Source organism: Notothenia rossii (assembly GCF_949606895.1).
Source record: "Notothenia rossii genome assembly, chromosome: 9".
NCBI classification, from domain to species: Eukaryota; Metazoa; Chordata; class Actinopteri; order Perciformes; family Nototheniidae; genus Notothenia; species Notothenia rossii.
Genome location: NC_136907.1, coordinates 71,158,380 through 71,171,668, shown reverse-complemented (window position 1 = coordinate 71,171,668; position 13,289 = coordinate 71,158,380). Strand labels below are relative to the sequence as shown.

Below are 13,289 nucleotides of genomic sequence, written 5' to 3'. Positions count from 1 at the left end.
TTCAAATACCAAAGTGCTGAATATGAATGGGTGTAGTAGGAAATCAATCATATGTACATATTTCTTAAACTGATCTAGAGTGCAGTTAAGGTATTGCCAACTTTTAGTCCTCAGTTGGTGCCAAGGAGCTGTTTTTCTGAGTGGGTCCTTGTTTTGTTTATCTCGTGAACTCGCACAATGACACACATTTGATGCGTATTGCTGTTCAAAACCAAGGCAAAACTAGACAAAGAGCGAATTTCAGAGATGTAGTGACAGAAACACAATGATTGCACTTCAATTCAAACCGTTTCAAATCGTTTTGTCATCTGTGCTGCAGCCTTTTGTGTCAAACAGACTCACTGTACAAATGGGATTTCTGGTCACCTTTACAAACGGATTAAACGTACACAATTACTACACATTGTGATATTTCAGAATGGTAGCTGCCTATGGTTTTTAATTAAGATAACTCTTTCCACACACTATTTACTAACATCTGAAAGCAATTTGTGAACATTTGAGTTCTTCTTTAGGTTTAACTCTTGACAAAGGGATGCTGCAGGAACATTTGAGGTTAGGATAAACTTCTAACATCTAAAAGATGAATTCTACATTTCTATCTTCACTTTTTAAAGTCACATTTGACAAAGATGGTTGTTCCACCATTGCCATTTTAAAAATAAGGACATCTTCACTATCTATTATCTAACCAGCATGTCTTTCATGTCTCCTAGTGCAACCAGAAACCCACAGTCAAAGTGTTGCTTAGGAATCTACCCTTGTCATGTATTACAATAGCTTCGTGTCCCAGAGGCCACGGTGAGTGGCTCTAATGAGCACACACGTGAAACAGAATAATACCATTAGTCGTCTGGCTGCTTCTTGTGGAGTTGTCATGGAGAGGGAGAAGTCTCCAGGCATATTAGGGCTGTTGTCCTACAGAGAATTGGAGGATCTCCCCCAGCAGATGGTTACCGTACTCTGACCTCAGTTGCCGGTCCCTAAACTCCCACTAATCCAAACTCCCAGTGTTGCCATCAAACATCACCTCAAGCGAACCAGCTTATCCCACAGGACTTCTCTGGACACGCAGTCTGGATGCTGGAGCCAGACAAAAGGATGACGAGATCTAAAATCTGGCTTCAACCATTGGCTTGTTTTGATGGTCTTTTTGTGGTCTGTTGTTTTGTTTTAAAAGGGATTTAACTGAATTAAGTGGCAATATGCTCAGATTAAACGACTAAAAGCAGCACAGGCTCACTGTGAATGGCCCTCCCTCGTAGTAAAATGGGTCCATTAAAAATACTGGGGTTATAATGGTGCTTGGCATTTGTAATATTTTAAAACATCCAAAAGAATAAATGTAAAAAATGTTTTTTCTCAATTTCTGCTTCAGAAAACAAAGACCTCAGGGTTTTTTTGTAATTGTTTGGCTTTTATTATTTCTCTTGAAAAAGCAGATGGAATGTTCGATTAGAAGACAACATGACATTTATTTTTTTGCTTGTTAAGCATCTTTATACTTCAAAGAACCAAATTAAAAGTAAGAACTTTGTAATTTGAAAAAACACAAAGGAGGTGGTGAGGGCCATGTAGGTTGTTACCAGATTTTATTGACACATTTGTCAACACATTCATTTAATGCTAACACCCTGTGATGCAAAATGTGACAGAGATTTTAGCTGCTGACTAAGACGTGACTGATTCAGAGGGTGAGAAACTTAGCAACTTGGCAAGCAACATAATAATATTAAAATTCAAAAGTAACAGTTGCAGTTAAGTATCAAGTAAGAGCCATTCAAATGTAATCAACACTCCTTTATTATAGAGAAATGCTTTTCACTTTTATGCATAGATGCTCCTACTGCCAAGCAATCCTATTTTTCACTTGAGACCATTTATGTAACAATACAACGAAGCAGAATTTTGTATTATAGGCATTTCATTTAACTTTGGAAAGTTATTGCTTGACAAAGGCAACAGCGGCTTACAGTGATGAAATAATTCCTGTAGGTGCAGTAATCCTCTGTTCAACAGCCATGGCCGACGCACTGGAAATAACGGATTACCGGTATGAAATACTCTCAAGTGCTGGAACACTTTGGGATATTAACAACTCAATTCCCAGTGTGTTTAAGCCTCGCAGCAGTTGGGCCCTGGAAAGGTCTACCAACTGATCTCCATGCTGGCTGGAGATGGCTGAGAGCGCGCAGATGACGGTGGCGGCCATACGAGAGGGTCAGCGAGCAGCTGTTGTCATGATGTTGACCAGACAGGCAAGCGGCCTGGCGACAGCTGCGCTCTCCTCTACCACCGCACCTGCCTGCCAGAATGCAAGCATGCACACTCATGCACATGCAACGAAAAGCAGTCACACTGCCATGCATTGCACATGGTCCCCATACTGAGTGGCAAAGACATACTGAGAACCAACATACTGCGACTGCCACTGTGACTCATTTATTTGTATGCTCATGAAAGTAAGGTGGTGACTTGACTTTGCTTGTTTCGTTAACCTACTGTACAGTCGAAAACCCCAATATGCTAAATTGACCATTATATTAGACAGAGAATCCTCCTATTTTATAAGATGATGCAAGTAAGTTATTGGCAATTTTCCTTAATATGTTAAATAATCAACTTATCCTTCCAGCATTGTAAGACTTTGGTAAATGGCCACCCATTTCCCATCCTCCACACTGAAGGCAATAATAAGAACAGCCCCTCTGCTGTGTTGTTAGATTGGTTGGACCTGCATTTTTATGAATCCTTCTTTCATTTGCTCATTACTCCCACTGAGCCGCTTTTGCTGAGATGCAAGAGGTCCTCATTACGTTGTTGTAGGAATTGATCCAGTCCTGATAGGAAAGAGCAGAGGTGGTACCAGGAAAATGACAAGCTTGACTGGTCGGCCTTCGATTTCCTGGTGGCTATTCTCATTAGTGCTGACACGGCCGCACCTCGTCAGCCTTGAGTTAGGAGCACAGCCCAGAATACTGTGTTGGAGCACAGCGAAAAGCTTTGCGGGCTCCAGGTGATTCTAACCAGGCCAAGAAAGGAGCCAGCTCTTGGACAGAGAGTAATTATCGCCCTTTCAGAACCACTGGCTGCACTACAGGAGAGCCCATCACAAGGGGGATAAGGGGGCTGCACTGGCCCAATCCGTATGGCGCTCAGGAAATACATGCAGCGCACTTCAACACGGGCGCATAAATCTGACTGAATACTGGCAAGTAAGGCAGAAGTGATTATCTGGAATAATCAAGCATTCACTCTCCACACGTTAAAGCAAAAGGCAGTGTATGGTAATGAGGAGAGGGAGAGGGGGGGGGGGGGGGGGGTGGGGGGGGGAACGAGCCGCTGTGTGACTGTAGCCGGCTCATAATCCACAGAACCACTCCGCGGTCACTCTTCTAAAAACGAGGCACGGAAGCGGTGAATACACATTTAAGGAGGATTTACGAGTCAGACACATTGCTGGGAGGGTTAAGCACTTGTTTTATGACTGGTACGATAAGAGGACATATCAGCCTTTTTTTTTATGTGTGACACTTATAACCGTGAAAACGCCTCTTTTTTTCTTGCTGCGACGAGTTGGCTTATGCCGGAGTCATCGAGGTGTGACATCTCTGCAGAACTTAAAGCGAGATGCATTAAAAGATTTGATGAATCCTTGAATCTAGAGAACTATTTTAAATATTTATGACAAAGGCTCTCTACACTTTACTGGTTTGTATTGCATAAAAATAAATGCAGTAACACGTTGAAAGCAGCGATCAGCAAAAACATTGCCGTCTGGCGAGCATGTGTAAGTGCGAGTGATTGTGTTGCTGAATTTATGCACGAGTGTGGTTTTGAGTGCCTCCAGTGTGTCAGTAAATTTTCTTTGAGTACACCACTGAAACCCACTGATACACTCAGGCAGAGAGACTTTATCTCCCTCTTCACTCTGCTCTGTCTGGGCCGGGCCATTCTCACATGATTGACAGACCTCGATCTGGACAGCTAGGATTAAACCTATCAATCACAGAAAGCTTGGAGACAAAAAAAAAAAAAGAATGGAAAAAAATCGGGGCAGTAAATTCAATTGAAAGCACAGGGAGAAAATTGAGGTGAAGAAATATAGAAGGCCATTACCGGGCTATAGGGCTGTAGGAAAGTGAGGCCTTGCTGGATTTAGTTTCAGACGACTCCATAAATTCATATCAAATGACTGCAGGAGTGAAATATCAGAGAGGTTACTGTAAAGCCTTTGTGATTTTTTAGGTGGAATTGTGCTCGGTCAAGGACAGCCTTTACAGGGTAAGTATTAAACTCCTCTAAATAACAAATCAACATAAACAGCGTGTATTTTTAGTATCGCCTTAGAGGACGAACACAGAGCACTTCCTGTTTATCTCCTGTTGACTTTGCTGTGTGTATGTAGAGGTCATGTGGATGGAAAAGCATTCATGCTGTCTGTGCCGAGTTGGTTCAGATAGGCTTTGTTTTCTCTCTGCTCTGGGACCAATACTCACGTTTTATGGTTAGTTCGCCATAATTGGACACTCCAACCCCTTTGTCTGAGTGGACGATGCAGCGGTAGCGGCCCGAGTCACCCTTGGTTGTGTTCTCTACATCAAAAGTGCCAATGAAGCGCCGGTTGTTCCAAGGTTTTGTGGCTTTCATCGGAGCCTCCCGTCCACCGATGCCCTGTTTGGAACCGAGACAAAGACACAAGTGAGCCCACAAAATGGAAAGGTTTAATAAGCAAAGTGGCCTGACCTTGTGTGTTTCAGAACACACACACACACACACACACACACACACACACACACACACACACACACACACACACACACACACACACACACACACACACACACACACACACACACACACACACACACACACACACACACACACACACACACACACACACACACACACACACACACACACACACACACACACACACACACACACACACACACACACACACACACACACACACACACACACACACACACACACACACACACACCTCCCCAGCTGTCACCCCTCACAGCAGGCAGATGGGGGACATTTGTTCATTAGAAATATTTCTTCATTACTGTCATCGGGGGACTTCACTTAATGTTTGTTTTCCAGCTCCTGTGCTAATGAGGACGTGTTTGTTAAAATGATGGAGTACCTGGCAGAGGACCTTTACCCAGCGTCATGCTCCCACTGATCACATGTGTGACAGTGTGCTTAGCAGCAGAGCCGGCGGGGTTATGTCTGCCAGATGCACTACCTTTGCTGCTCAGAACAAGGTCAATTCAAGACTGCTGTGCAGCTCAGTTTTGCCGGATATAGTACACGGTTTCCACAGAGCCAACATCTATATAGGTTAAGACCATACTGCGGTGATCTAAAACAACTGTAATCCCCTTCCCCCCCAGACACAGAGGCCTCTGGAAATCTGGGAACAGGTGAAAACACAAGGGCAATATAAAGCAATGTGGGATTTGTCTTATGATTTAACTAAAATCATAAGACAACCACTTGTTTTTCCTCAAAGTAACTTTTAAAAGTGAGTATTGTTATTAGTAGAAATTCTATACTTTGTCCATTGTACACGATTAATTTACCCATGGCACCTCTTCTTCACTGCCATCTTGTTAGTTCTTTCCTCATATCATTCATCATTTAGAGCTGTGGTGAAACTGCTAACCAGAAGTATGTTTGAGGTAACTGAAATTTAAATACACAGTTGTCAGCCAATCAGGAAGATGTACCGTCGATGGTTGTGGTGAAACTGGTTTACATTTGGCTCTATGTAATTAGGGTTAAACAAAATAGCTCTTGCCTCATTCTTATGCTACCCTCTTCTTTTACCCAACCATGTGATCCATACACTTGGAGTTGTTGAACTAGTGCAATTATCTCTACAGTGTTATGGGTTGTTAGCGTCGGCATTCATTTCAGTTTTCCAGTTAAGATATTTTCCCCTTAAATCAGATCTTGAACTTATCAGGGTTCCTACACATTTTTCAAATCAAAATGTACTTGTTTTTACAAGTTTAAGACAACACTGATTTTGCCCTGACAATAACCCAACTGTTGGGAAACTTTGATTTACCCATTGTTGCTAAACACAGACAGTTGAACATTCAATAATCTGGAAACACAAAGCCCATCCCATCAAGCCTTAAAATTATTACAAATCCAATTCCATACTTTTTCATAGTGTGTGGGAACCCCATCTTATGCATTATCATGACTTATTTGAGAGCTTGCTAAATTAAATAGCATAATGCTACATTTCTAATATCCCCATTTACAGTGGAAATAAGCCTGCAGCCTTCTTAGACAACAGCACTGAGGATCATACGATTACATATTCAGACAGTAGGGTCTGTTCAGAGAGGCATGTTCGTTTCCAGAGGGCACACTTATAATACTGATCCCACCCTCTGATTTAGTCTTTGATTTCGAGTGTAAGTTACTGTAAAGCATGAAAATGGATCTCACCTGAAGCCAGAGGCGGAAATTGTCCCTTTTGCGTCCATTGACAGTGCAGTGAAAAGATGCCGTCTGTCCAGCGTTGACCTCCACTCCCTTTATGGTCAGGAAGTGAGGTGTGTTCACTGGGAGAACAAATGCAAATATTGATCAGACAGCTGCAGAAAAGTCATTTAAGAGTGAATGCTGAGTTGCAGCATGGCTTCATCAAATATTTGTGAGATGTAATCACTAAAAATTTGGTGCTTGTGTCTGCATCAAGCTCCATGCTCCTGTGTCTAAAGCGTTACCCACTTTGTAACTCTTATGCCAAGATTTGTATGGAAAATGTTTGAATGGATTTTGTTCCCGTCAGCGCCGGAGGGCAACATCGCTTTGTACGGGAGATTTCCACCAAAATCCTTGAAATGAGACACCAGAGGCCACCGTGCACCGACCAAAAACACCGTCTTTAAAATGCATCCTTTCATAGATTGAGGGTATTTTTTTCCCAAAGCATTATTCTCTTCTCAGACTGTGCTCATTATCAGTATGCACACTGACTGGGATAGTGCGTAGAAAGTAACTTATGTAGAACATTTTTGATTAGCACCGCTATTCTGCATAGAAAAATAGGGCAATTCGATGGAGCGACCTTGATTCAAAAACATAACCAAATCTCTAAAGACTTGGCAAAAGCTAATTCTATCACTTTCATCATCAAGACTTTCATTTCTACTTAATATTTTACAAGCCCGTCTTTGAAATACACCTCCTTTACAACTTTGTCCTGTCAATCCACCCAGTGCCAAAAGAGACAAATCTATTTTTCTCATGGCTAATGTCTTCTTTAATGATGCAAAGAAGAGGCAGACCACCCAGTGGCATAATCACACCTTTGTGCTAGATATTCCACACGGTCGTATAAATAGAAAATGAATTGGCTGCGCTCCACCGACGAGTCTCTCTGATCACTTTGCTTATCAGTCAAATAAACCCTATTGCCACTGAGAGGGTTATTGATCCAAGCACACTTTCACACATTTAAACATTGATCACGTCGCAAGGCCTCATCGATTTACTCAAATACATTTATATGCAACACCTATCGCTATATAAATCCATTTTATTGACATAACATTTGTAGGAATTCAGCTGCTTTCTAATGGTTACCAGGTCATTAGCGCCACACAATCGGAGCTTAATACTTTGGCTATGAGGGGTAAAGTATAAATCAATTAATGAAATCCCGTGTGGTATTGATTTAGACTTAGGCTGTAGAGTGTGAAAATCTCTTTGTATAAGATGAAGAAGAGCAGTATGGAGTAGCATGACTCTCAAGGTACTCAAAAGCATAGACATGACATATCCTTGTTTTCTAACAGCAGCAGCCTATCCCAAAAGCTGAAGCGGAAAAAATCTAAATATGCGACTGATTACATGTTCATTAGCTCCGCAGCGCACTCTAAAGTATATTCAGCGAGGGAAGCAGAACTCTGAACATCTGAAAGAGGACATGCTGCACTGAATATCCTTGAGGGAGGAGAAACATTGTGGAATCCAAACACAAGCAGCAGCAAGTGTATTTGTTTTTTCATCCCTTTTTACGCAATTTCTCCCATCTCTCAAAGGATAGATTTAACACAGCCACTCCAACATTATATCCCGAGCACACTTCAGCATGTCGTCTGTATGCTCATAAATCTTCAGGGAGCTATGAGGAGGGAGGTTTACACTTTGGATTGACTGTAGCATACTGTTTGAAGGCCCTTTGTTTGACTGGGAGGCCTTGAATATAACAGCGATACAGGTATTTGGGAGGGTGTCATGGAAAGGACAATGAATGTTTGATGATATTCTTTTATGGCGAAGGGAAAAAAGGACTTACTGCACTGGTGGCCCTGGACCACGACGTCTTTGATGGCCAGCAAGCCACGCTGCCCTGAGGTTACGGCTTCAAACACAATCTGAGGAGGAGAGAGGACATTCATAACACCAATGATAAATGGGCAGATGTCTTCAAATGGCACTTGAGTGAGGCTGCCCGTGTGCAATGGGAAGTCCAGCTCCCGCTAATGCGATCTGCTCTTAGCTGGGCCGCAGCTGGTCACACAGCTGCGGGCCACTGACGTTATTTCCACAATATGTCACAGTTGAAAGGTGCTATGACATGCAAGTGTTAAATTAAGTTTGAGCCCCGAGACGTTTAGCACACAGTCGGTGACAAACACATAGTGAGGAGACACACGGTTGAGATATCATTCACTGATCAGTTATTCAGGTGCTTTTACCCCAAAACAATGCAGGTGAATGGGATTTTACTTGTGGATTGTATAACATGAACATTCCCATTCTTATACCCTTCTTTAGATTTATCTGTAAGTCCCTTAAACGTTCTCAACACTTAATAGCTAGTTCTAAAGAGACTACTGAAGCATAATCTGTAAACCTGTTTGTTGTTCTGCAGTGATGTCAAATCCAAAGCAATTACATATGCAAACAGGAAGTCAATGCTGCATTACAAGCTGTGATCCAAATAAAATAGTTAAGTTATAACGTAATTAATGGTCAAGCTTAAGATAGCTAGCTCAGTTTTTCACTTAACGGTAAACAATTACAAACACTACACATAGGAATATACTGTGTGGTGCTACTGGTTTTAATTTTAAATAACTTATTAGCAAAATAAATTATAACTAGGCAACATTTTAACTTATACAACTGGTGCAAGTGACCCTTGGTTATTAGATAAATTATTTATTATTGTTCACAGTATTTTAAGCACTACTTTTTAAATGGGCTCTAAAAAAAACTTTTGACTAGCATATCAATCTCAAAAGAAAACGCCTCAAACCAAAAATATAAAAATATAAATATATCTTTGCATGCACGGATGCCACTAGATTTAAGTGTGATGAACATATGTGAACGTATGCTTGTTGCATTCAACAGTTGCTCTGTGTCGAGTACATGTCTGACATGTTTGTTGCTATCTCTGACAACAGAAATCTGAAGTCACCTACAACTGTGCCAAGTATATATACCATGAGTCTAATTTAAGGGCCAACATTTGCTGCAAAACAAATGGTCGTAAGCCCTGTCAGAGGGCGTGTCCCAGCAGAATGTCAGAGTTATGTACTCGCTGGTCTGCACTGTGTTAAAAAAGGAAAAAGAATGCCAGTCCCTTCCCAAACCCAGGGTGTGGTACAGATCCATTATGCCACCCACACTCACACTACACATGTTTCGCATTCCATTACTCACTAAATATAGGCCTATATCTCCCAGTGAATGGTATATATTAATGGAAATGTTCTGTATATGGTCTCACACAGACACAGATGTTCTGCTAGCCGTAGCTAGGCTGCACACGCTTACATCTCTGAGATTCTTTTTGTAGCCGGGGAATGTGGAGGAGGAGATAGTTACCATTGTCATCAGGGAGGCAGGATGCATTCAGATAAGGCTGTCTAATTATACATTTCTTTTTTTGTCTCATGAAATATGAAAGTGAATGTCTTGGGTGCCAATTATGGCCTCATTACAGGCTAATTTAAAGGAAATTAAAAAGGCCAACCACTCCATATATCACCACCAGACAAATGAACTAGCCCCCACTCTCTAATTGAAATCCTTTGTTTGTGCAACAGACATCAGTCAGCTTGCCTAATAGCTGTGATATAATTGATTCTAACATCAATGATAGTGCAGTGCATAATTGGGCCTGACCCACAGACTGAAAATATTCACATGGGACGAAAGCTGTTGGTGTCACAGGAAAGTTCACTGTTCTCATTTGCCGGCGAGACACGTGGTGACCCCACATCGAATGTCTACATCACCGCTCTGGCTATCCCTGAGGGACTTGGCTAAGTACTACATTACAGCAGGATTGATTAGCTCTGCCAATGGCTCTACTGTATTGAAATCAAGACGGATGAGGACATTTGGGTTTTTCTCTCTCATCAGGATTAATATTGGGTGTTCGTCTTATGCACATAGTACATATTTTTGAGCGATGTGCAGACCCTATTTAGACACATTTCATTTATTAAAAGTTAAAGTTTTTGCCAGTGTTCAGCAGCTTTGGAAATGCATGACAATCTCAATTAAAAGTTTTAGGGATGACCTGACAGATGAGTAATTATGAAAGGCTGAGGGGCTCATGACGACTAAAATACTTACCGGTAATTAAAAAATAATTTCCCAGTATCAGGTGGCTTCCCTTTGACGATAGCGTAGGTTACCGTGCAATTAAAGATACCTATAATTAGTGCCATGTTGTTAATTAGTGACAATTTCAAGCATTGGTCTCTCTTTTCTCTACTGAGAGTGGCACTAATATCATTAGCATCCTCACATTCACCAATGTTGTCACTTTGGGTCTGGAACAATTGCAAACAGAGCCGGACCTTCCACTGGGGGGTAAGAGGCAACAGATGCCGGGAATTTCCCCGAGCACACTGGGAAACATTCCAAATCATTTCGGGCTGAGATGCTCAACCCATGTTCAGAACTCTGCAGAAACCCACTGTGAACAACATGTCAACAAATATTCAAGCGTCACTCACTAAACTTAACATGGATTTCAAAAGCAGAACACGACAGTATGTTTAAAAGGTGTCGCTTGCTTGTTTTTGGCAAAGTTACGGCCAAAGTGTTATACAAACAAATAAAAAATATAAAGAAAAGATTAATTTCCCTATCTTTTTAATGGTTTCAGTGATGGCTAGAGCTTGGACTTGTGCATGTTGCTTTAGCCACTGAGGTCTGCACAGGATAAATCTGAAAAAAACTTTATCCAGATCAGCATCATTATGTCAGGCAAGGGTCAAAATCCTGTTGCCTTCCCCCTCTTCTCTCTTCCTTTTGTCCATGTCCCTCTCATTAAGGCTCCTATCTTGCATTCAGCTGTGAGAAAGCTCAGCGGTGTACCTTGTTAACCAAGTTATCAGGGTTGGCTATGATGAGCAAGCAGGAGAACTCCCCTCAGCTCCACTGTGGCCCAGCTCAGGCCATAATGAAATAATTCACCAAGGGAACATCTCCCATTGGGAGGTTAAGGGGTCTCTCTGCATCAATTAACATTTGATGGACTCGTGGAACAAGCCCCAGCGAAGACTAATAGCCAGGCAAGTGTGAAATCACCTTGCCCCTACCAGCAGTCATGTGCATTGGAAAGTGAAAATGAGTTTTCAGAATTGGAAAAAGAGAACAGGCTCAGATGGCAGGGAGAGAGAACAGATTGCCATGGATACAGCGGTAGCCCCAGAAATCAATAATCTTAGGTGTTTTGAATAGGCCATTGTGCAATTGTTTGGACATTCTCAAATAATACATTTTTCTTGCTCCACCCCGCGAGGCAGGTTTTAATGACTTTGGCTTGGTAATAAAGGGCTGCTTACAATGAGCAACCTAGTTTTGTGATGACACATTATGCAAAGAGAAGAATGTGGGATCACTCTGGGTTTCCTCACCTGGTAGAAGTTGGGCCAGTAGGTGCTGACGGCCAGCTCCACCTGTCCCCAGGAGCGGGTGGCCGAGCCGGACACGTTCCACACCGGCATCCCCATGGGACTGTTGTTCTCCTTGATGTAGACGTTCAGGTGTCCTGGGTGGCTGTTGTCTCTGCCTCCTATGTAGTAGTGAAAGGTAACGCAGTGGGTGTCATTCTCCCTCAGCTGGGGTGTCAGCAGCAGAGCCTTCTGCCCTGCAAAGCGTCCCGACGTATTCATCATCATGAAGGCCGAACCTGCAACACAGACAAGGCAATTTTATGCAATAAGCAGTTTAAAAATAGACGTAGAAAAAAGTCCTGCAATAGTCCTATTTAAAACTGCAAACCCATTTACCTAGCGATGAATGTATGGGGAAATCTTTTTTTAAAAGAACTAATTATTACGATTAAGAAATGTAATTAGTCGTGATATTGATGATACAGTATATCATTACTGGGATTGAAAAGCCTTGAAGTACCTGCATTTCACGTTACAACCACTGAGTTTCTGAAGAAATACTTTTGATAATTCTGTGTTTATGTTGATAATCTTAGACTTGAATGGTTTTTGTAAACTGGGGGATACAGTCATTTGACTGTGTGTGTAAAATGGGTGTAATACCAGTGTAATGCCGGTGTAATATGGGTGTAACATTGATGTTATATGAGTGTAATATGGGTCTGATAACAGTATAACATTACATGGGTATAATATGGGTGTAATAATGGGGTGTAACATGGGTTTAATAACAGTGTAATATGGGTGTATTAATAGTGTAAAAACTGAGTAATATCGGTGTATTACAGGTGCTTGTGAGTTCCAAATTGTCAACCAGGAGGTGGAAGAAAAATAACAAATTAATATAATGTATCTTTAAATAAAGATGCCAAAAACTAAAAGTGGTACAGTTCTGTTTAATCCTTGGCAACATTACTTGGATCGTTTGGTGTTTTGAAGCAGGTGGTAATTTTACATAACAGAAAGATGTCCAGGACAAAAATCTGTTTATTCAAAGCCATCAGGTCCTTGGGTTTAACTAAATAAAAGGATGTAATATCATCAAAAATATGCAGAAAGAAGGTAAATGACAGTGCTGAGACATTTTCTATTAGCGCTGGGGATTCATGCAGGTGCCTCTTAATGAGAAAATGCTCTTACGCTTGGATTGATAGAACCTCTAACTTAATTTTTCCATCATTTATCTAAATACAAAGACCAAAAAGCGACTTATCGTAAAAATGCAGGGTGTTTTATGAGGGGTGTTTTTTTCCCCCTCAATGACTGAGAGAAGGGAAATGATGAGAAATCAATAAGTTTAAATCTATTTGCCAAGCCAGCCCAATT

At 41.5% G+C, this 13,289-nt stretch overlaps 1 protein-coding gene across 4 annotated transcripts in view; it reads right to left on the bottom strand.

Moving 5' to 3' along the window:
* ptprma (protein tyrosine phosphatase receptor type Ma) overlaps positions 1–13,289 on the bottom strand; it is a 139,156-nt gene that overhangs the window by 78,874 nt on the left and 46,993 nt on the right. For all 4 annotated transcript variants that reach the window (XM_079648547.1, XM_079648549.1, XM_079648550.1 and 1 more), the window contains exons 3-6: positions 11,925–12,199; positions 8,336–8,414; positions 6,478–6,593; positions 4,500–4,674 (exon numbers count right to left, since the gene is read on the bottom strand). In XM_079648547.1, coding sequence (XP_079504673.1) covers positions 4,500–4,674; positions 6,478–6,593; positions 8,336–8,414; positions 11,925–12,199 — 645 coding nt within the window. The remainder of the gene's footprint in view (positions 1–4,499; positions 4,675–6,477; positions 6,594–8,335; positions 8,415–11,924; positions 12,200–13,289) is intronic.